General features: G+C 35.0%; 1 protein-coding gene across 1 annotated transcript in view; it reads left to right on the plus strand.

The window, feature by feature from the left end:
* NBEA (neurobeachin) overlaps positions 1-24,544 on the plus strand; it is a 466,212-nt gene that overhangs the window by 223,295 nt on the left and 218,373 nt on the right. The window contains exons 36-38 of the mRNA XM_042868525.1: positions 1,742-1,806; positions 13,962-14,070; positions 17,385-17,551. Coding sequence (XP_042724459.1) covers positions 1,742-1,806; positions 13,962-14,070; positions 17,385-17,551 — 341 coding nt within the window. The remainder of the gene's footprint in view (positions 1-1,741; positions 1,807-13,961; positions 14,071-17,384; positions 17,552-24,544) is intronic.

Raw genomic sequence — 24,544 nt, forward strand, 5'->3', positions numbered from 1 at the left:
AAAAGAAAACCAGGTTCCCCATTCAAAGGTAGAATTCAAATCGTAGGATCGTGAATTTGTTAAACTAAATTCATTCTGCTTAAAATTGAGAGGAAATTGTAGTAATAATAATAATAATGCACAAATAATCCCTTATCTGTAGATTAAAGGAGTCTTGGGATATATGTCAAGCTCATAGTGAAGGAATGCATGAACCATAAATCCTGTATTTTATGGGTCTGTAGTATTATTTCTCCCATTCGTTTTTGGATGGGTTTCACACATTTTCAGCATGAATCAATAAGATTTTTCACCTACGGAGACAGAGGGAGAAATTCATTTGCTACTATATAGATTCCAGTGACATTTTTTGGTACCAGCAGTCCTGTTAGCTGGTTTACATGTCATGCACTGAGACATTTACATTGAGCAGGAATATCTGACTTGCAAGAAAACCTTCCCCTTTTGCAAATGCAGGTAGACAGGATAAACAAACATAATAAAATGGCACTACGTGCCTATGTTCAGGCTGCTGAATCCTTTCCTAGTTGGTTTCTTGAAGTAACTGTTTCATACCAGGGAGACTTAATTTCTTTCTAAAACTATATCACAAGTCTTGCTTCAGTCACTGGTTTTGGAAAAGAGCAAAATCAACACCAGTGAACAAAGGAACGGTGAAAATGATTTTCTAGATCTCATTCTAGAGACTTAAATGCTAATACTCTGTGTACCCCAATTACTTGTTCAGCGATGGGCTGAGTATGGTCATTCTATGGATTTTTTAACAGCTTGCTTCTTACGGAACCCATCATGAGTATGACAATGTTCATTTATTATTTTTTGTTGTTTTGAAATGCTTGACTTGGTGAGATATGTGAATATTCCTGGTATCAGTAAGAAGCACCCTGCTGATTACTGGCTAGTTTTCACAACATTTATTTGAGAACATTTCATAATTCTGTCCAAAACTATTTCTCCTGCCGATGTCATGAAGCAAGAACTGGGAGTTTCTGTCTGATCTTTTTTAGTCCTGGGAAAAATAAATGTAATGCAAAGTAGTTCTGTAACTCTAATTCTCTCTGCCCATTATTGTTTATATTAAGGCTCATTTGAAGTACCAAAAGCAATTGAGAACATAGAAGTCAAAAAGTCTGTTTATGATGTGTTGAGTATTTTTTCTTTAATCTAGTGGTATATTAAGTAGAAATTATTATATTTTACTATCAATGAAATAGCTTAAATCAGTTTCAAGGGTTTATATTGTACATAGATGTTAGAAGTATAAGACTTAAAATCTGATGCTGTTATTATGACATTATTATTCATTCAAAATCGGGGAAAAAGACAAAGATTGAACTCAGGGATGGATGGGTGGTATGCAGATTGTTCTCTGCCTCACATGAAATATACAAGATGTAAAAGTGAAACAAACTGAAGAAACTAATGCTTTTGTGCTTTGTTGCATCTAATAGGCAAAATGTATGAATGGAAAAAAAAAGATTTGTGGTAATTTTTTGTGTGTTTCCAAGTTAAGGAAACTAAATTTTGCTTAAGGATAACACAGAAAAGATTACCAGCTAAAATTTATTAGAAGATTAGAATAAATTTTGTATTTGATATGATCATATCATTCTTGAGAAGAGCAGCAGTAGATTAAGAAGTTCAGCCAAAATTCATGTTCCTTAGGAGAGTATCAGGGTCAGTTTCAGAAATGTGATTTAAAGTACTTGGGTTTTGATCATGTTATATTTTATCTTCTTAGGAATGGCAAAATTCTATTCAGAAGAATGCAGGACTTGCATTTATTGAACTCATCAATGAAGGAAGGTAATTAATTTTAAAGCTTTTAAAAAAGTAGCCATTTTGCATTTATTCCATTGGGTGATTATACTTTTTCACCATCTGTTCCAAAAACATTGTGAAAAGGCCATATTAATCAAGAGATCTACTGTATAGGTACTTTATATAGCAAATATTTAATTTAGAAATGTACAAATTCTTAAATTTTCGTTTATTGGCAGAAGGAAGCAGAAACCCAATAAACTGTATAGATGTTCGGATGTATTTGAGAATTTAACCACCATTTTCCTGAGCAGCAAGGTTGTTTTATCCAGACAGTCCAGAGAGCCCAATCTGTAAACCCATCTGCTGCTCCATCTGTTTTAGAAGCACAGCATTTATTGTACAGATGCACATCTTGAGGATTTTATCTATCACTTCATGAGGATTTTATCTAGAATTTCTGGTCTGATTTTAGTCCTGTAAAACACAAGACATCATGTTTGTAAGATCTGCCTTGCTTTTGCAAATTGTTAAGATACTTTATTATCAATCCTCAAGTACTTCTAATGCTGTATGTGTTTTTATCTTCTACGCTTTGTAATGTTTGTCAGTACTTCCAGTCATCCAGCTGGGCAGCAGTGGGGACTCTATGGCGAAGATGGTAGTGGAATGCCAAAGACAAGCGCAGCCACCTGTGTAATCTGTGTCATGTCTATTGGCCAGTAAATTAAATCCATACAAACATAGATGTTTTTATAAGAACAGATGAAATATATATATATATATGCATATATCACAGTATGCCCACTGAAGAGATTTTGTTGTTTTATGTCTTTGTCTTCTACAGATAGTATGTCATTACCAATAATGAAGTATCAAATCTTCTCTTTGTTATAGGATATTTTTTTGTCTAGCTGGTATTTCAGAGATTAAGCCATGCATTCATTTCAAAAAATTGGAAAACATATCCAGTCTTTGGGTGGTGTAAATTATCTTAGACTCTCTACAGGCACTGAAGTTATACTACAATTATAGCAGTTTGAAATGTAGTCTTTTCACTCGAAATTCTTTTTGCTAAACATGTCCATTTCATTTTACACCATAATAAGGCTCACCAGAGTGAGTTAAATACTGCACATTATTCACTAAATATTACATAGTGTTAGATTGAATTATTATATTATGTATTTGGATAGTAGTAGAGAATCTCATTTTTGTTTCTCAACCTGGCTAATGAGATATTACTGATTGCTCACTCATGATAAAATGCTCATTCAGAACAAATAGCACATCTGCATATTTTTAGCAATTAAGTATTCAGGTATCAGTGGATCATCTTCAAAATGAGGTAATATTTAAGAGCTGTTACTTAAATGCAATCAAAGGACTGTCTAATCAAACTGCCCTTAGACACATGTTCCTCCATATACTTTTGTCATAAGCATGTCTTAGAACAAGTGTGTGCACATTGCTAGTATGCTCATCTTTGCAATCAGCCCATCCGTTTTTAATTTATCCTTTTGGGGATAAAGATAACAGTCTTTTAACTGGAAATTGTTATAAATATTTATTCTACTTAATAGCTAAACTTGTGAATGCAATTCATCAATCATAGCTAGGGAATGCAATTGTGCAACTGTCAACAATTAACAAGACATAAACAGTTGATGAATGTGCAGCTGAATTAAAGTGCTCCCTAGGATAACCTGAAATTATAAACTGGATCATTTAAAAGAATCTAACAAAGGATCTTTATAATTAAAACAAAGCAGGGTTAATGGGATGTAAAATTGCATATAATCGCTGTGCAATAATGATTGAATTTTAAATTATTAAAAGCAAAATGAAGATTAAGAATAATTTTAAGGACTTTCTGGGTAAGGTTTCTTGAACAATAAATCAACAGTTTTGAGCAAGTTTTTCATTTGAAGGTAGAGGGTAAGAATTATATAATGTGGCTGTTCATAATTTTAGAATCTTCAGTTAGATGTCTATCTGTTCAGATATGTGCATGCTACAAGGTGATTTTCTGAGCACCTAACTTTTGTTTGTGTGTTAAGTCATTTGAAAGCCTTTCTGTTCTTAGACTTTATTAGACATGTTCTGAAATGAAACATTAAAACTAGTTGTAGTAAAACATAACAGTTTTTTAAAAATCAAGATATCTTTTTGTCACTTTAATAAGCTGTGTTTTCATTTTAAATCTGGTGCTTCACTAGGTTTGTATCTTTTTTTTTTTTTTTTCTCATTTTATGCAGTGTTTTCCTAGGAACGTCTGAATTATGCATATTCGTAGCATCTAGATTATAAACAATCTGATAGAGCTTTGTTTATTAGTCCTGAATTTTTTCTTTGTATATTTTCTAAAAAAGCCACCTCCAAGTTAGATTTTCTCATTTATAAACTAAAGATACTAATTGTTTACATTAGATAGTTATGATAAAAATAAGTTACAATACAGATTACTGTGTTTGTGATTACTAAATAGTATAAAAAATAATCTGTTATAACAGTTATTACTTTAACTAGAGCTACTAATAATACAGGAGTATCTGACTATGGATTTAAGTTAATACTGTCAAGAAAAGTAAATATATATGCAAACACATTTAATTTCAGTGTAGAGTAACACCTTTTGTAATGTTCTTGAAAGATTTAGATCCATGCTGCTTATGATCTTGAACTTTGAGCTTCTTGTTTTTGTCAATCTCATGCTATTAATACGTGATGTTGAGAGTATCACACATGTCAAAAATTTCACTGATAGCATCTTAATTAGTATTCTAGATTTTCATTAGAGTATACACACGAGAAGAGTTCTTAAATTATGAGCTGGATGCATCTGACCTGTTGGCTGTGAAAGAGGACATGGAAAGAGTTTGTATAACTAGGAATGATGAGGATGGGAGATGACAACCCACGTTTAAGTGGGCTGATGATGGAAAAGATCAAAAGAAAAAGGGTGCAGGGTGACAAGAACAAGAGAAAGTAGGAAAAAATACCTCAAGTAAATATGTGAACAACAGCATACAGCCTGAAAACAAACAGGAGAAATTAAATCCGTATTCAGTTACAAAACTGCATCAATGAAATTAAATAGATTTGGTGGGATAGCCAACTCTACATTACAGAAATGCTGTGGTGGACAGATGTGAGTTCCTCAGGAAAGACAGGCAGCGGGAGTGTATCGTTCTATGTGAAGGATCATCTCAAATTTATAGAGCTTTTCTGTGGGACACATACCAGTCTGATGGGTAACTTGCAGGAATGGACAAGCAGAGAAAATATGATAACATGGTATGAAATTACTTCAAACCACCCGTTCAGTGCAATGGAACCAAAAAAGACTTTGAGAGAGAATTTGAATCACAAACACTAGTTCTAATGGAGGTCTTTAGCCTTCTGGAGATGTGTTGGGGATATAATAAGGTGATGTGCATGCAGTCAAGAAGATTTCTGGAGGATGCTGAATATCATTTCTTCATACGGGATGAACCAACTGAGAATGACACAGTTGGATGTGAGAATTGGGTTTGGATGTGGCAATTAACATAAGCTTTGCCCATAGTGACTAAGATATTGGAGTTCAAGATACCAAGGGAAGTGAGAATGGAGAGCAAATTAAAAACTTAATTAGTGCAGATTTTAACTTGTTTGGGAAAGTCCCAATAGGGAGGAAGATTTGGAGGTGAAAGTAGTTCCAAAAGGGTGGCAGGCCTTTACGTATAGCATCACACAAGTATAAAAACATGTAGTCCTAGTATTCAAGTACAAGAGTATCAAGAGACATATTTGTCTAGTCAGGGAATATATAATAGAAATGGATGCAAAAGGAAATTAAACACGGAGTAAGAGGTAGGAACTGGATAGAAAGGAGGAATTTAGAATCATTTCTGGGACTTGTAGGGAATGATGTCAAGAAGGCCAAGTCTCGACTGGAAATGAGACGTGGAGAAAGTATCAAGGACAAGAGTTTCTGCTGCTCCATTAGTAGCAAAAATAAGGTGAACAAGCAAAATGTAGCCTGTTACTGAACAGAGTGGATGATTTAGTGACAGATAATGCTAGGATACTCAATGCTTTATTTGCCTCAGCTTTCACCAAACCTCTGTATTTTTTTGAAAGAGTTCAAGGAGGAGAACTATCATAGTGCATGAGGATTAGGTCAAGGTTTCTTTGAGAGAAATTGTTCCATGCAAGTCCTTGTGATTTGATGAAATATATTGGATGGTAATGAGAGTCTTGCAAGGGTACTTAAGTGTCATGCCTGAAAAATCAAGAAAACTGATGGAGATCAGTGATGCTTTTAGAAAAGCAAATGGTGCAACCATATTCAAAATAGTCAAAAGTAGGCGGAGAATTGTAAGCTTGTCTGCTCGTCTTCTGTCCCTTTGAAAATCATACAGAAGATCTTTTGAAAAACTTCTGACCATATGAAGGAGAAAGTGATTGAGCAAGGTCAATATGGGTTTACCAAAGAAAGCTAAATCATCTCTCACCAATCTGTTTGTCTTTTATGATGAAACAAGTAGATTTGTAGACAAAGAGGAGAGCAGTAGAAAGCATTTACCTTGACATCAGCAAGGCTTCCATTCAGTTTCCCACAAAACTCATGTATCATAATTAGAATGCTGCAGTCTGGATCGGTGGACAACTACATATGCAGAAAAATGGCTGTATGATTGGATTCCAAAGGTTGTGGTTAGCTGGTTGTACTTTACCTTGACGCCTTTGACAAGTGGAGTGTCTCAGGGGTCTATCCTGTCTCAGAGATGGACATTACAGATCACTACCTGTTATTCTTTCAGATTTAGATTACTCTCCTCAATCTACTTCCATTTTCTTGTCCTTTTATGTTATAATGACACTAATATATTGAGATGATTTTGTCTTTTCATTTAAAATGATTTCCTTTTTTTTTTTTTTTTTTACAGAATTTCCTCTTTTTAAATAGCAGGAGTAGTCTGATCATAATACAAATTTGAGGAAACATGAGACTGTATTTCTTCTTTCATTTAAGTTATAAACTTAATTTCCAAAGTTTTATCTCTGTACTTAAGTCTGGTTTCTGCCTGTAGCAGAGAAAATATACACTTTTACATATTGACCTACCTGGACGTCCAAATATATTTAAAATTCACAGGCAGACATTTCTTTTTGAACTCTGTTGCACTGAGATTTTTCACTAATTTCCTGGAAAGATTGGCAGAATGTTTAGAAAGACTGGAAATGTTTCTTTTAATTTAGATGAAATGCTGATTAAATCCGGGATGGGTGGTAGTGAAGACTTAAACTGGATTATTTCCATATTACCTAAACTAGAATTGTTGTAATTGCAGAAAACTTTCTTGTGGACATCTTCTATTGCAGTCTGGCAGTCGTGATGTTTACTTCGTGGTAAATGAGCTCACAGTCATCATTATTCATTGTCTGCAATTCTTAAACATTCAAGCCCAGTATTGGAGGGTACATCTATGATGCCATTAGCCATATTTGATTTATGATGTGCAATTGTAAATGGACCTGGAAGAATACATTGAAGAACTCATTTAGTAGTTAGGTCCAAGCACACATGGAGTAAGAATGGTATTCATGTTTCTCTCTAGGCTATGGTTTTGATCACAAGAACCTTGAGGTTAGGAGAGGGTACTGAATCATCTAGGAATGCATGATACATAGTATTTGGACATCATGGGTATCAGGAAGCTGAAGGCTAATAGAAGGATGTGCAACGAACTCCAGTCTGACATGCAATATCCAGTGTATGCCAATCCAGCCAGAAAGTAGAGCTGAGATAAAAATACGCACATATATGAAACTAAAATAAATATATATTTATATAAACATATAAATACAATATACCTGTAACAATAAAAATAAATATATCTGTAAAAATATGTAGATAAAAAAACAAATGTGCTCAATCTTTTACAGATTAATTCTGTTGTTATATGGTCCCTCAAACTAAGTCTGTATCTATACTCCAGCTGAGATGTGAGATTAAGCTCCTGTCAGATGTGCTTCTTTATAATGCCATATCCTGTACTGCAGCTGTCCTTGCTGTTTAGGAATGTTCTGTTTTTCAATTCTATCTCTATAAGAAAAAATAGATGAAATAGATTCTTTGTAGTCAACTCTAAGATACTGAGTCTTTTACAGTTTCTGTGGCATTTCTGAAACATTAATAGTTGCCCTCTGAAAAGTTTATCTCGCTGTTGTGTTTGTGTTGCAGACCAGTAGCTGTTTTGCGTGTTGTACTTTCAAAATTTTCTCTAGAAAGTTCTTCATTACTGCCCTCTTGCAAGAAATCAGGCCCCTGTTCCAGACATTACCTTCCAAATTTTATGGGAATTTGCTTTTGAAGTACTTACAACAGTACCTCATTTTGTAGAGCTTGGAACTGTTCAAGTAAGGCCAATTTATGGGTACCAAGTTCAATGATAGGTTTCACTTCTTATGAATTCCATTAAGAGTAATAATTGTCAAAACAACTGTGTTTGGTGAAAAGCACAATATTTTCAGGCTGCTTCTTGGAAAAAGTCAAGCTGTGGGCATCTGATGAAAGTAAGTCGAAGAAACATCTGTTTCCCTGGACATGTGATTTGGCAGAACTTCAGGAATGAGCAGAGGAAGCAGGACCTTAGTTAAATTATAACAAATGTTCATTTTGTAATCTGTTTTGAAAGTTGCTGCTTGGGAATGATCTGCTTTCTTAGTTTATCTCAGATAAAAGAAACACTGGTAACATAAGCAAAATTGTTTTATCTAGCAGCATAACAGCGAGGATGTCTAAGATTATTACGAAGAATAATTGACTACAAGGTAACAAAGTCATCATAGAATAGTTAGCAAAATACAAGTTTTCATACTTTATTTTTGGTAGGTGTAAAAATAGCTCTGCTTGTTACAAGCTATCCCAATTCACATTTAAATGTTTGCAACGATTTAATGATTTTTTCAGGTTGGGTATAGTCTTGTAATTGTCTTTTTCTAAAACTCTAAAAAAAGTTGTCCCAGGCTCTGGTTATTTACTAAGTGACTTAGAATGTGGAATTCTACATCCAGCCTTTATAAACCTTGTGTCTGAAACATTGGGACTTCTAATTGTTTACATGTGTTTTTTCACATCTTGCTTTAACCTATAAAAGTTCTAAAGTAACCTTACTGAGGGAAGGTTGAGGAAAGCAAGCTATGTGCATCTGAAAGTAACTTCTTGCCCACTCCTAAGCAACATTTGCAAATAACTCATATTTATGAATCAGCATGTCCTGAGGCATTCTCTCAATCTGATCTCTCATAATCTGAGACTTCAGTCTTAAGTGAGGAACAGCCTGCTCTGTACTTGCATTCCAACAGACCTTGCAGCCTCATCACGATTATTTTACAGCACTGGCATATCTAAATTCTAGTTTTTACTTTCGTTTTCCATATGTTCACCTGGAAATTTTACACCTATCTGTGCAGAAAACTCAGTTTGCCATCGACATGGACCAGGATTTGAGTCACAAGTGACCTCAGACTGCTTTGTTGGTAAATTCCTTACTTCAAGTCCTTCAATTCAGTTTAAAAACAAATCAAGCCCCATTTCCTAGTAACAGAGCTTTAACCATGCTTCATGCATTTGTTAATGTTAACACACATCAAACTTGTCTTGATTAAAAGAAATAATAAGTTGGTATTTCATCTCTGCCTTATCCTGTAAGGACTGCAGCTCAAAGAATAAAAGTTTTGCTATTCATCAGTTCCTGACTAAGATCAGCTCATCTGAGGAAGGGCACAGCAACACATTTGGCTTCAGTTCTATCAGAAGTTTGTGATGCAAGTGAATAAACGGTTGCACAGAAGAAAGCCAAAAGCTTTTCCAGACCAATTCTGTTTTGATCAATCACAGTCGGATAGAAAACATTATAAAAAGTAAAGCAAGTCTGTGGTGACACTTCTTAGACTGCTCGTTAGTCCTCCATGAGAACTAATTGTGTGGAGGTCAGTAAGATCAAAGGGCCAAATTAATTACCGTCTCAAACACTAGTCCACCCAAAGTCTTCTGAGGGTGGCTGATGCAGGATGAAGATTAAAAGAGTGAATGAGGACAGTGGGTATAAATTCAGTCACAATAAATGTTCAGTTGTCAGTAATAAGGAGATGTCACTAAAGAATATGTTTTATTACCAAAGTAGTGTAAGAGTGGTACTGCTCTCAAATTAAAGATTTTCCCACTGTTTTGCAAATATATATGCATTTCTGCACCTCAAATCATCCTTACTTGATTTGCTTGCTCCAACACAATACAATGGCTTGGGAGAGATGCAGAGAGTAGACATTTCCCCAAAATTGAGTGCTGTATGGAAATTTGTGGATGGAAAACGTAGTTGGGCTGTTGTCTCAAATATCAACCAGAATATAATGGATGTGTTTCATACCTACAATTACAACACTGCATAACATTATTATAAAATATTTACATATTACTTTATATAATGTTACAATATGAAAAACTGAGGTCTTATTCTTAAGCATACGTGAGAAAGACTTTTTTCATCTTCTGGAGATATCTGAGGGTGTAAAAGACCAGTCTCTCATTGACTTCTTTTGTGTTTTGTTTTGTTTTGTTTTTTTTTAATTTTTACAAAACATTAGGAAATAGGGCTGAGCATAAGGAAAGTAGTACTCTACTCTAGAATTGCATCAGAAAATATATTTCCACTGACATGAGGCAGTATAAATGTTACTTTGTAAATATTGCTGAAAATTTGTCTAGAATACTGCTGCCAGTTTTGACTGTGTTCTGACAGAAAAGGTGAAATTAGTCGTGACAAGCACAGCCCAGAAGGTAATCTCTTTTATGAGATACTATGGTTATACAAGAAATATTTAAGAGAGTTGATTTAGTTAGCCTAGTAAAATAGGGATAGATGGAATATCAGGTCATGAGAAAGAACAACTATGTAAAGCTATCATTTGCATAAAAATGAAACAGTAAAGACTACTGAAGAATATACATTTGGATTAGAAAGCAAAGGAAGAGTTTTAACCTTCAGAGGGCTTTCCAAAGCTATGCTAGAGACAAGATAGTTAGTTGCATTTTGAACTAGATTTCATGAAAATACGTTTCATAAACTGAATATAGTTTAAAGTGTATGTAGTGAAGGAGTGAGTTTGGTGGTATTTTTCCCTTTGTTTTGTTTGCAGTTCTCAAAAACTTTTTTGGTGCATTGACAGCCTTTGATACTACTGAAGTATAAGATTTTTCCTGGTTTGGGATCCTTTTTGAGTAATTTCTATTGTTGTTTTTTTTTTAATGACAGTCCGCAAGACGGTCATAAGCACTTGTTCTCTTGCCAGAAAAGTCTGAGGTTTCTTTTATTCTAATCTTATGCTATGCATGCGATTGAGTTAGTAGGATTGAAAAGTGATAAGGGCATTACTATGCGTGTTCATGAAGTGTAACCCAATTAAGACAACACAATGAGTTATTCTGCATCTGTATGAATTTAAGATTCAGTCAGGGTTAGCTGGCTATGATTTTATCCAGGTAAAACACTTCCGCCATGTTTTGCTTAGCAGATAATTTCCCTCTCTTGAAGGAAACCAACCTAATTAGCTGGGGTAGTGAAAAGTCCAAAGTATTGAATGCCTACTTTGCCTCAGTCTTCACTAGCAAGACTGGCCTTCAGGAATGCCAGGCTGAATGGCTGGAATAAAGAAGGTATAGCTCTGGTGGAATAATACTTGAGCAAACTGGACATTCGCAAGTGCATTGGCCCTGCTAGAATGTACCCACAAGGACTGAAGAAGCTGGCAGATGTGATTGCAGGGCTGCTCTCCGTAATCTTTGCAGGAAGTTAGAGCAGAAAATAGATGAGTGAAGGGCAAGATAATAATATGAGAGCTGTAGGCAATCTTGACCCTGTGCTCAGGCATACTCACTGGTTGCCTTTTACTTTTCATTGTCTTGATGTTGGAACTTTGAAGCTTGAAGACCTGGAGCATTTCCATGCTACCTGAAATTTGTCTCATGTAGTGTCTAAAAGTTGCAGCAACTCCAGGTGGTTCAGGGGTCTCAGTCTCTAGAGAACAAAGGTCCATTAGATGGGTTGGAGAGGAAATCTTTGTGTTCAAGTTTTGAAATCCTAGCTAACTGGTCCTTTGTCAATAGTCTCATAAATTCAAGAACACATGTGATATAACCTTAAACTGGAGATGTTAAATGTTCAGTTCAAGTATCTTCTCATAGCATCATATAGAATCGTAGAATGGCTTGGGTTGGAAGGGACCATCATATTCCAGCCCCCGTGCCACATGCAGGGCCGTCAACGAAAGGCTTGATTTGGAACAGACCTCAAAGATTTAGTTGCAGCCTCCCTGCTGTAGGCAGGGTTGCCAACCACCACATCATGCTCCTGACCAGGTTGCCCAGCGTCTCATCCAGCATGGCCTTGAACATCTCCAGGGACAGGGCATCCATAACTTCTCTCAGCTGCCTGTCCCTGGACCTTACCACCCTCTCAGTGAAAAAAATTTCCATGACATCTAATTTAAATTTCCCCTCTTTTAGTTTAAAATTATTTCCCCTTGTCCTACCACTAGAGACATGTAAAAATTTGATTTCCCTTCCGTTTCTAAGCTCCCTTTAAGTACTGGAAGGCTGCAAAGAGGTCTCCCCCGAGGCTTCACTTCTCCAAGATAAACAAGCCCAACTCCCTCAGCTTTTTTTCATAGAAAGTCCAGTTCCCATTCCAGTCCTTATCTCAGAGAATCTTGTTAATGTCATAAATGCTCATTTGGAATCCATACATCTGAATTCTTAACATTAATAAAATAGCAAATCATGTCTTCATGATTTAAAAATAATTCTAAATTTGGAAGAGGACAGTGGAAGCACCTTTATGTTTTTTAGGCTATGCTTTGTCAGAAACATTTTACTTCTGAGAAAAATAGCGAAGAGATATTAAAAAAAGCCTCATTCAAATCATGAGTATTCATCAACTTGATCCAAGTTGGTTTGTCCTTATCTCTAAACAGAGATCCCAACATTTATGTCTTCCCATGATGCATATCCATATTAAACATTAGGTCAGAAAAAATATTTCCCTCCTTCACAGGTGTCAGAATACACCAAAGGAGGCAAGAATAGGATTCAGGACTCTCATTTTATAGGTGTAACATCCAATTATCACGCATTTCATTTCTAATAATCCTGACTTTTATTTTTTAATTGCTTTTGAGCATCAGACATCAGCCTTAGGGTGGGATTGGCTAGTCATCTCATATTCCTAATATAAGGATCTCTAAATTTAAGTATGTTTCCCTCATGCTGCAAAAAGGAAAACCCTTAAACCATGTGCCAATTTAGCACAAAGAGAAACGGTTCTTCCTGATCCTAACCAGACAGTCTGGTCAGATCTTTGCAGCCTGAAAGATACTTCCTCTCTGCTGAAAAGCAAAGAAATTTTGAATAGAGTGGGCAACATTAGGAACATAATATAGGGACAAGAAAACAATTGCTTTCATTGTTCCTGTCCAATAAAACATCAGCATTATTAACAATGTAGTGTTGTTCATGTTGCAGCTTTATTACGTGTATCATGGTATTTGAGGTTTTCTCTAAGTGTCTTAATTTAAGGTCTTTGATGGAAATTCTCAATCCTTCTGTTTTTGTTTTTGTTTTTTTTTTAATTTGAAGTCTATGATTGAAATCCTCAATCTAACTTTAATCTTTTTCTTTTTTTCTTAAAGTTTTTTTTTTTTCAAGTTTAAGATGTCATTAAAAAAACTTGGAAATACACATTTTTGTACTTGAGTTTTTAAAAAGCAGGTATTATTTCACAATTTTATACTTCAACATTTGAATATTTATATTTAATAGTATAATTAGAGTTTAAGCAGTTATCTAAATTTTTTTAATGAGGTTGTAGTACTGAGACTACTTTGAAAAATATACTAGAAATTTACTTCCATAAGGATATATTCTCTTCAATAAGAAATAGCAAGCTTTTTCCATGTAACGTGATTTCTTTGTGCTCTTACAAATACTAAAAAATTTTGATTAAAGTTACTCTTGGCAAATAGTGATTTCATTATAGTAGTTCTGTGATTTTTTTTTAAATTTTTATTTTTTGCATTTTAAGCAAATTTGCTCAAATAACACATTTGAAGTACAACAAATACAAAGGCTGATTGTGACTTTTTTTTTATTTTAGATTATTATGTCATGCAATGAAAGACCATATAGTGCGTGTTGCAAATGAAGCAGAATTTATTTTGAACCGACAAAGAGCTGAAGATGTCCACAAGCATGCTGAGTTTGAGGTAATCCTGAGAGTTGGTGCATTTCTGCTTTTCTGTTTTCACTCAGTTGTCACCTAGACTGTAACCCCATGCAATAAAGATTTTCTTCTTCCAACAAAGAAATTTATATTGAAGGCATTTCAAAACTGGTTTTTAAAAGCTTTGGTAAATGTCGAACACAAGGAACTGGTTTAATATCTCATCTCCTCACTGAAATTAATGAAAGCGTTAGCTTGAAGAAATCCCTTAATCAGAATGTCTGCTCAACTGATATGGCAGACTCTTTAACTTCACAAAGAACTTTACTGATTTATTGCAAACTGTAATATAAGCCTCATTACTAATTATTTTTGTTGGATTTTATCAACAGTATATTTCAGTTCAGTATGAAAGAAAAACAGATAATGCATATAGGCACATCACAATTTAACTCTTTTGTTAGAATTAATATTTTAGGATATTTTTGGTAGAACATTTTGGATATTCTTAGAATATCTACCTCCTATAAATTACATATTGAAGCATTCTGATTCTTACTTTAGCTGCTAGCCAGGAGTCTTTACTGACATGAAGATTCTGTTTACATTGCCTGTTTTTTAAGTACTGGAAGAAATAACATAGCATCTGGATCCCGTAACTCTTTAACGTCTATAATTCTTTCTCCTCAAAAGGAGTCAGGTTTCTTTTTCTTTTTTCATCAAGTAGTATTGTAGTTTAAATGAAATTACTTGAAAATGAGGCAAAGATACAAAAAAGCTATTTCAAAAACATTTTTTTCAGTCCCATACTTTAAATGGTTTTGATGATTCCTTCTGTATTAATTTAGTTCCCGTTTTTAAAAACGCAAAAATATTCAAACACAGTTAAAATTTAATTTTTGACTAGACTTTATCCAATATAGTTTTGCATTTTCATGCTGCCTTTATCCAACACTTCAGTATCACTGTTATTTCCAAATCTGCTTTTTTTTTTTAAATACATTTGTATATAAACAAATATACATACACAAACATAACTTCCTTGTATTTTAATTTGCAAGTCGCCTTCTATTAGGATGGAGATAGACTTATTTAGTATTGATGATAATAATCAATTTATTCATCTGTCAGAAAATGTCAACAAGCACCTGGTGGCTAGAAATAGAATCCAGTAATCTTAGTTTTGATGAGGTTTTTATCTCATTGAAACAGCTCTCTTAAATGTACACTTTGATGTACTAGTTCTTGTGCTCCTTGACCTAACTGAAAAGTGTGAGACACAGAGATATCTGTTGTCATTTTGAATACACATAACCTTTACTTCATCCTGTCAGAGCAGACAGCAGACACTCGTCATATGGGATTGCAACAACTTTATTACTAGGCATATACTGGATATTTTGGACTTAGATAAAATCACATTTACAATTAAGTGTGTGTCAGAGTGAAGTTTCATATTGCCTCAACAATATATAACATTTGATATTTATCAGAGCATCATGCAGTAACCTAAGATGACAATAGAAGATTGAGTTATCTGTTCTTTGAAGAATACATTGAGATATAAAATCTGTCAGAACTCTAGACAAAATGAGAATATTCAATTAACTTCCAGCTTCTGTTAGCAAATAGGATTTAGAATATTAACTAAATTCTCTGAAGGAATAGCCTTAAGTCAGTCTTATTGTCTGGTAAAGAAACCAATGCATTTTTCATATACAAAATTTTTCATTATTTTTGTCACATGAAAAGCCTCAGCTACATATTTTAGATGAGGACGATAAAGTCTGAAAGTCATAAAAGAAAATTTAGTGCAATTTAATCTCTACTAAATATGAACCTCAAATGTACTTAAGGTGATGGTTAAAGTCTGGAAGAGTATTTCATATACTGTCTTTTATAGCATTAGGTAAATGATAATAATACTGAACATTTTATTATTCATCCTATCTGAAAGGAGTAAGAACAAAGAGATTTCTGGTAGTTTTCTCTTGCATAATTTCAAACCTGTCATTTGGTTTTAATAAGCTGTATCAGTATAAGTTCTAGGTTTAAGTACATGTTAATTGTTGCTCCCAGCAAATGCGAATGGCTGTTTTATTTTTACCACTTACACTTTAATTGAATAATTATGGATGAAATTGTTTGACCCAGATTGCACTGAGTTACTGTGTTGCCCATGCAACAGCAAGGAAGACCATGGACCAGCATATAAATGTTATCCTCCACTAACTATGGATGTAATCAGGGCAAAGGAAATTCCTCCTAGACTGGTTGATTCACAGTTAACTTCCATTTTGTTAACCTTTGTAATTGTTTAGGAAGAAAAATGAAAATTTAATTTTACTGTCCAATGAGCTGGTGAAATATTAACCTCATTACAAAGGGAGATCATTGTACTAATTGGTGCTTCTCTGTACAAGAAGATAAATTGAAAAATGAATTAACCCTTTAAGAATTAGTGTAATGTTTGTTCTTTTTCAGATAGATTATTTGAAATAATGGCTATAACGCAATGGAAAGACCACTGTTAAAATCTTAGCAAATGCTAATGAGATCAGCATTAAATGGGCAATGTGCAGAAATAGGAAGAATAAAGCACAATCTACCATGAGTTTTACTAAACTGTAATTGCTTTTTTGTATATTAGAAGATGGTGGTCAATTCAGCTTAAAGTGTTACAGCAATGAGTATTGGTTAAACCTTCTAAAATGACGCACAATAATTTGTGCAAGCAGAAATTGAGGTCTTTTTAAAAGGTATTTATAAAATTAGGTCTTTTGAGAATAATCTAGCTTTTGTAATTTACTGCTAGAAAATGATACTTGTAATGGATTCATTTTAATGACCATGGCTACATTTACTTCCTTTAGACCTTTCAAAAGGATCTTTAATAGGAGGAGAAATCGGATTTAATTTTAACATGGATTTGAGAAAAGAAAGGGAAAATTTACATTGTTCTTATTTTACACAAAGCATTTGAAGTTGAATATTGTGTTATATATGAAGTCAAAATTATGTGTTATATCTGTATGTTATAAATGAGAATGTATGAAAATTCTACATCAAGCCTTAAGACATAGCCATGATTGCATACACACAGAGGTGCATAGTTAAATGTTTTTCATTGTAAGTTGGTTGTATTCTCCACCAATATTTCAAATTCTACGCGTACTGAGAGCTTTTTCATGAATGAAATATAGTAGTAGAATCATGTAAATTGTTTTGTCCTGTTCATCTTAAAATTATCTTAGTGAGCTCATTGGCTATTGATGTAAAGAGTTTTAGTAAGTTACCACTCTCAGGTGATTCCCAAATAGCCTATCTTTTATCAAGTACATGTACTTTCATTCCCAGTCCCAGTGTGCTCAGTATGCCGCTGACAGAAGAGAGGAGGAGAAGATGTGTGATCATCTTATCAGCGCTGCAAAGCATCGGGATCACGTTACAGCCAATCAGCTGAAACAGAAGATACTCAACATCCTAACAAATAAGCATGGTGCCTGGGGAGCTGTTTCTTATAGGTAAGCTGATAGCATAAAATGTGTGGGTTTTGAACGTTACTTCCAAAGTATAAGAGAAACTGTCACCATATAACTGGAAAATGAATCTGGTAGGAGTTAGAATTGCTAAAATGTATTCTCTGTAATTAGGCATTGCTTCAACTGTTTCTTGAGAAGTCTTCTTTGATAAAACTTTACAGATAAAACTCCTGAATAGATTGCTAAAATAATTCTTTATTATATTTCAAGTAAATTGTAATGAAAATTTGTCAATTATGTTTAATGCAGCTTTGCTAGTGGTATATTGGAAGCTTTTGAGGCTCCCTCCAGTATTATAGCCTCTGAGTGAAGTGCTCTGGATGAGATAACAAGTGAGAGCTTTCCATACAGATACTGAAAGAGGAAGCAGAGGATCTAGCATTATAGTCAGTGTAAAAATAGCAAGCAGAAGCAGAACACAAGTTGCTGTGTCGTACTTTCTTCTGTTTATAACTTTTCTGTGCGAGTGATGAAGTGGTAAGATCCGCTGGTAAATCTTAACTCTCCTACAACAAAACAGTAGTTGATACCAGCCATGTACAAAGTCCATATGCTTAACACAAAACTTATGTGTGTGCTTGACTTTATCAAGTCTGCAGCTGAGCTTAACCAAAGTGCAGCTCATTTCTTCAGGAGCCCCTGTAAGGAAGTAAACACATAAAAACAGTGTGATCCAAAATACATAATTCTTATTTTATGTAAATGACAATGTAATATTTGAGATTTTAATCAGAACTATGCTGAGTGCTGCTTTTAAAACTTGACTGCATTCAACACAGGGGTGAAATGAAACTTCTTCCTATATCATGCTAAAAAACAAAGCCTTGCTTTTCCAATTCTAAATCACAAAAATAGCCAGTGGCTAAGGTGCTGACCCTCCTCGTGTGGAAGAGTTGGGCTCAAATTGCTCCTTTCCTTCATTCTGAGTAAGGTCTTGAACCTGGGTCTGTCTGCAAAGCCACAGGCTGCCAAGTCTCTTTAATGTTTTTTTTTTTGTTGTTGTTTTTATGTTTTTTTTCATTCAAGCTATTTACTAAATTGATTATTTATTCAAAGTGGACCTGGTCAAACAATAGAGATTGAAAAAGTTTGGTTTCCAAATATCCTATTTTTTACAGTTCAATTTCCTACTTGAATTCCGCTGATCTGTTCTGAGTCAGAGCAGAACAGAAAGTTCCTCCTTAGCTCTGAAAAAGCTTTTCAGTAAAAATCTGGTTGAGACTGATATGCTGATTCAAAAACTTTTCTATAGATAAATATTTTCTTTCGGGGAAAAAAAAAAGATACACCAACACATTTAAATATAGCTTGAATACATACCTGTGGCTTCAGCTTATTAGGAAAGATGTCGAATAATGAAACAGACATATCAGAAATAACATTTAATAACTGTCATATATCCTGTTCATTCTTTCTGTTGTTGTGTCTAGTTGGTTCTTGTGGTTATGTAGTGCAAAAAATAAAATGTAGTTTTTCATATTCATCATCCTTGTATCTTCCAAAGAAACTACAATTTCCTGGATGATGTAGGAGATGTATTTCATTTTTAAGGTGGTAGAAAATGTAGAAGTTTAGACTGATAGAAATTCTGTAGTGTACCATCACAGACATTCTGGTGGTAATTACAAAAAAGACATTTAGAGGATTTTGATATGGTTAATTTAAAGCAACCCAAGTTCATAATGGACACTGGTGTTATTCCTAGCTGAGGCTTAAAATAGTGTATCTGGAGACTTGAATCTGATAAGTTTAATTTTCAGTCCTTTTAATGTCTTTGCGTTTTTGAATGATGTTGTGGCTCAAATTTGGTTGCAGGCACTTTGCAGGCTTCAGTCAGATCTTTGCCATGTCATTGGGCACTCACTCCTGCAGGCGACTCTCACTGGGTCACACAACTCACCCATTTTATTTCACTTTCCTTGTGTGCCTGCTTCTCAGTTCCCATTCTGGACATGTTCAGTCCAGCTGTTGGCCTGGTGGTTGGTTTTTAGCTGCAAGCTGCTCCTGGCTGACGTTTAACCTGGAGAAATAATGAAGCTGTGACAGCAAAAAGATTCCAAAGAGGTTTCCCAGTTGCAGGATGCAAATGTCCTTGCATTTCAGGTCCTACTACAGCAACTATGTTATCCACCACACAAGTGTAACTTCTGTCTTTAGACCTAATGAACTGTACAGAGAAAGGACTAGGAAGACAGGAGATGTGGGAAGATGACACAGAACATCTAGTGCCTTGTAAATAACTGAGGTCACTGTTCTTGGGCAGATTTAAAAGATTTAGACTGCAGAAAGGACTACAGAGAGGACTCACGTAACTATTTAGATGTAGAAGGCAAAACCTGCTCTTAATTAGACAGTTTCTCCAGTATTTTTTCTGGAATGGAAATTGAGATGAATTCTAAAATTTTATGTTCCATTGTCTTCTCGGGCAGTGGATTGTTGATGTGCAGTTACAGTGTCAGCAGTCATTTTATGCACTGCTGCTTCTTGTGCCCCAGAAGATGCTGCCTGACTGGAGGAGAGCTACTAAAAAGTTTGCAGATATCTACACCTCTGCAGTGATCGCATCACTTCTGTCATAACTTTCATATTTCTGAATGTACTCTAACAATTCCCTGAGTGGCTCTTGAATCTGTGAACGTTCTTGGAAACTGTAAATTAAAGAAATCCTTAACAGGTCAAGGAGGAGCAGGCAAAGAAATAGGTAACCGGTTCCACATGATAAACACTTAGGCAATGCCTCTTTAGAGGCATTAAGGCATGTCCTTTAACAAAGTTGCTTATAAAATATTAAGATCTGATTTTGTGAAATATTATGCAGCTGTTGATTTTTTTTCCCTCGTGTTGGCATTTCAACACATTGAATTTATAAGTCCTTCAGCTTTTGTGTCTGCAGGTACTCTTTCTGCAGATAGCAACAAGCACCATTTACTGTGTTAGATCTGTAAGTGCCACAAAGTTTATTCTTTGTTCATTTGTAAGAGAGCAAAAATTAACCTAACTCCTGGCAGCACTGTGATTATTGAGAGGAAAATCAAGGGGTTTGATGAATCCAATTCTATCATATTTGCAAATTAGAAATTTTAGATATAAACTCTTTTCAAAATGTTCAAAGAAACAAAGAAGACAGTTGAGTATAAAATAAAATCATAGGTGCCATGCCTTTCAATTTCCTTCTTAATTAGCTTCTCATTTACAAAGGAAAAAATAATTTTATGCAAATACTTCCCTACTTGAATTAATTATTTCAAACATGGTAACAATGTGTGAACTGTCCCAGTCTATGTATCAACCATTCAGCATGGTTGCAGGCAGTCTGAGAACCTATTTACTCTTTCATCTCCTTATTTCTAGAGTGGTAAGTAACATTCTTTACAAAATATTTTTCTGTTGTATTGTTTTTCAGTGTCACCATCTTCATAAATATTTTCCATTGAGTTCTTAAAGCAAAAACTGAAGTTCTTTCGCCTCATTTCTTGCAAGTGTGAACATCAACTCCCTTACAACAAAAAGAAATTATTGAAACATCTTGTTTTGTCCTTCATATCTTAGAAAAGAGTAACAGTATTCAAAACAAATCTATTTGGTTTGTTACAAACATTGTTTGCCTTTAAGCCAAACTAATTCTGGTTTTCTGATTTCGTCAGTTTAACAGTTTTAGATATGATCTGCTAATTTATCTTAGCTTACCCAAAACATATAGTTTTTTCCTTTCATTAACTGAAACATCATACCCAAAGTTGAATTCTGCAGTTTTTTTTCCATTGGGATGAGAAATTGATGGGTTGGGTATTTCTTTGATGCATTGCCACTTATTCACAGTGAACATGCAACATCCTATTTCCTTCATCTCAGGAAGAATCACACAGGGTGCTTCATAGATTATCGTTCAAAGCCTCTGTAAGCCAGCACTTACCCTAGCTCTTTTCAGGGTTATAGTCTTCATGTCACAACATATGCTTCCTTCTGTCTTCTCTGCCAGTTTCATATGGTGCTTCTCTTCCTTCCCATCTGCTTCTCTCCCCATAGACATCTTTCTTTAACAATATATATAAATATATATATGTAAGTTCAATGAAACTTCTCTGTACACGCAGTTCAAATTTGTTATCAGCCCCATGTATGTCTGGGATGTTATCTCTCACCATGCTTGTTTGGAGGGTTCTCTTATTTCAGCTTCTTGAATTTAATCAGACACCACAACTGCATATTTAGTGATACTTACAGTTTGTATAAATTTAAGGCAATTTAGGGCAATACAGAGTTCTGAGTTCAAGGTTTTATTCAAAATCTAAATAGCAAATACCTCTGTATTGATATTTTCACACTATCAGTTCTGATATACATAGGAGGATTATTATTATGAGAAAAATGACATTTAAAAATAAGACTTCGTTGTCTTGCTTTCAGTGATTTGATAAAGGAGGCCCTACTTGCATTAAAGCAGCTTTACCAAACAGCAAGTATACAAGGGCTTTTTCTGTTCAAATCCATCTTTGGTTAAACGAGACATCCATAACAAATTAATCATTCATGGTGGAGGGCAGAGCTGTCAAACTCATTCTGTGGTGAAGACCAAATTCGTCTGGGCAGAGAGTCTGGAAATACAAAGTTTCTTGCCAGACAGCAAGTTCTGCCTCTCAGGACAGCATGTGCTTCTGCAGAGATTGGGTTCTGCAGGGGAAGGGGGAGAGGTCTGAAAGAGGAGAACTTCCTATTTCTGAACCTGTAGGGCTGAAGGGCTGTTAGTACAGTGATCCTGTGAAGACCCTGCTTCTAAACCTGCTTCAGATGTTTCCAGTTTACAGTAAGAGGGATGAGAACACAGGAATTTGGTAAGGGGTTTCCCTTGCAGCCAGCCCTGCTCTGTCTCCACCACCATACTAGCTGCTGCCTTAGGAAGTTGAGAGCACAAAGATCCTGTCCAGTCCGCCACTGCAAATCAGCTTCATCTGGTTTAGCTATTCATTCATTTCTGGCTCATTTTAACTGCTAGACATAAATTACAAAGGAAGCTTTAGAATAGTAGAAAAGATATAGGATCTGATCCAGTCTACTGGGTCCAGCAGTGTATTTGACATGCCTGTTGTTTGAGGGTCTGTTAAAGTTCTGCATTTTTCCATATATTCTATACAAACAAAGAAATGAAGTTGTTTCTGGAGCTGGTGAAATGTATTTTTATTTTCAGAACAGATACTTCCAGACTGATCTTATGGAATCTGCATTTTAACTCATTTAGTAGCTATTTTGGTTGCAGGTTCCAAACATTCAGTTCTAAGACAATTCCATAATGATAAAGCATTAAAAGATGCTTTCTGTCTTCTGTTGTTTTTACTTAACTTCCATACTATGATAAATGCTGTGCCTGCTATTTTCATATTTTAGATCTGGTATTAATCACCCTTCTCTAGAAGGATTTAAACATATACGTGAGAGGTTGTTTTTCTAATTCAATCACTGTTTTTTAGTATTTTATCACTTGAATCCCCTTCTTATCCTTCTTTCTATACTTTCAACTTTCTGCTGCTCTGCACCTGCTGTATTACATCTAATATTGGTTGCTTACCCCAGTATTTTCTCCAAACATGGTGGAAGGCAGAGGATTTGTGTTAACTGTGTCATATCAGTAGCACAATAGAAAAATATTCTTCCTAAGAACAGTGATTTAGATGTAGATGTATTTGCAGCATAGCGATACTTGCCAAGACAGAAGCACTTCGTAGCCAGAGATGGGCCCAGTGAGCGAGCGCCCAGTTTGCTTAAGTGAGATTTACCCAGTTTTGTATCTGTACAAGGTTACTCTGTTGTTTTCAACTGTTGTCTTTTCACTATGGGCTTTCTCCCACAGCTGGAAGACACCTCTGAAGAAAATAGTTGTTTTGGAAAGAAGTAGTAATTTGCCCGTGTTGGGACCACCAAGATACTCAGGGGAGACTTCTTCACCTCTAGGGGAAGACTTGCTTATCTCTAGGAATAGCACTATATTATATTTGATATTAAAGAAGGAGGACATTTTCTCACATTCTGCAATAAGAGAAGAACTTTCTTCCTTCTTCCCTCTCTTTTTTTTTCCCCACTTCTATTTAAAGTGTTTTCTGTTTCTGCCCATAATTTGTTTTTTCCCTTTTGCTTTATGGCAAACACAAAGAGGAAGTTTTTGCTCATAGTCTTTTTCTCTTAGTGTAACAGACAACAAATCTCTAGAATTCAGCAATCAGAATAAAAATCGAAATGACATAGTGTCAACTGTCTGCATATTTTATTGCAGCAGTAACAAGAAGATTTTAAAGTGTATTATACTAAGGGAAAAATCAACCTCAGCACTCTAAGAGGTCTTTTGCTCCTCCTTAATTCTAACCACAGAGCTAGCACATGCCTCATGCAGCACTTCATCTTCCAGTATAAAGTCACAAGAACAGGTTCAGACCTGTGGTTCATTAGCCTGGTAAACTACCTTCAACTGTAAGTGAATGCTTAAGAAAGAGTAAGAATAGGTTCAAGTAGACACGATGGGTCCACCTAATATTCCCACAGATTCCTTGCTTTTTTTCAGCTCAGGATTTCCTGAGGAATCTAAATTTCAGTCTGTCAGTTTTTAAGTTTCCTTCTATCAGTAGGACTTCAAAGTCCAGCTGCCTCTCCTCATCTTTTCCTCCTAGTTCCTGCAAAGGAAGCAGCCTCTGGAGTGGCTCTCAGCAGACTCAAAAGCAGGTGCTGATATCGGACAATGTTTCTAACATCTGTGCGCCTTCTTTCTCTGCCTCTAGTTTAGACAGATGCAGAAACTCGGTAGAAACAATGAGGGAAGAATTTCTCATTTTTCGGGTAACATTTCCCTCACATGATTCTCACTTTTTCTCTAATCCAGTCTAGTGCAGTATAGCAATGCATATCCATTTTCTCCATAGAGAGGATGGAAAGCAAAGAATAGAAAGGAACAAAGGCTTATAAAATTCTGGAAAATCAAGTTTTATGTTT

Source organism: Lagopus leucura, unplaced genomic scaffold, assembly GCF_019238085.1.
Source record: "Lagopus leucura isolate 7727_CA_CO unplaced genomic scaffold, USGS_WTPT01 Super-Scaffold_100001, whole genome shotgun sequence".
Taxonomy (NCBI): Eukaryota; Metazoa; Chordata; class Aves; order Galliformes; family Phasianidae; genus Lagopus; species Lagopus leucura.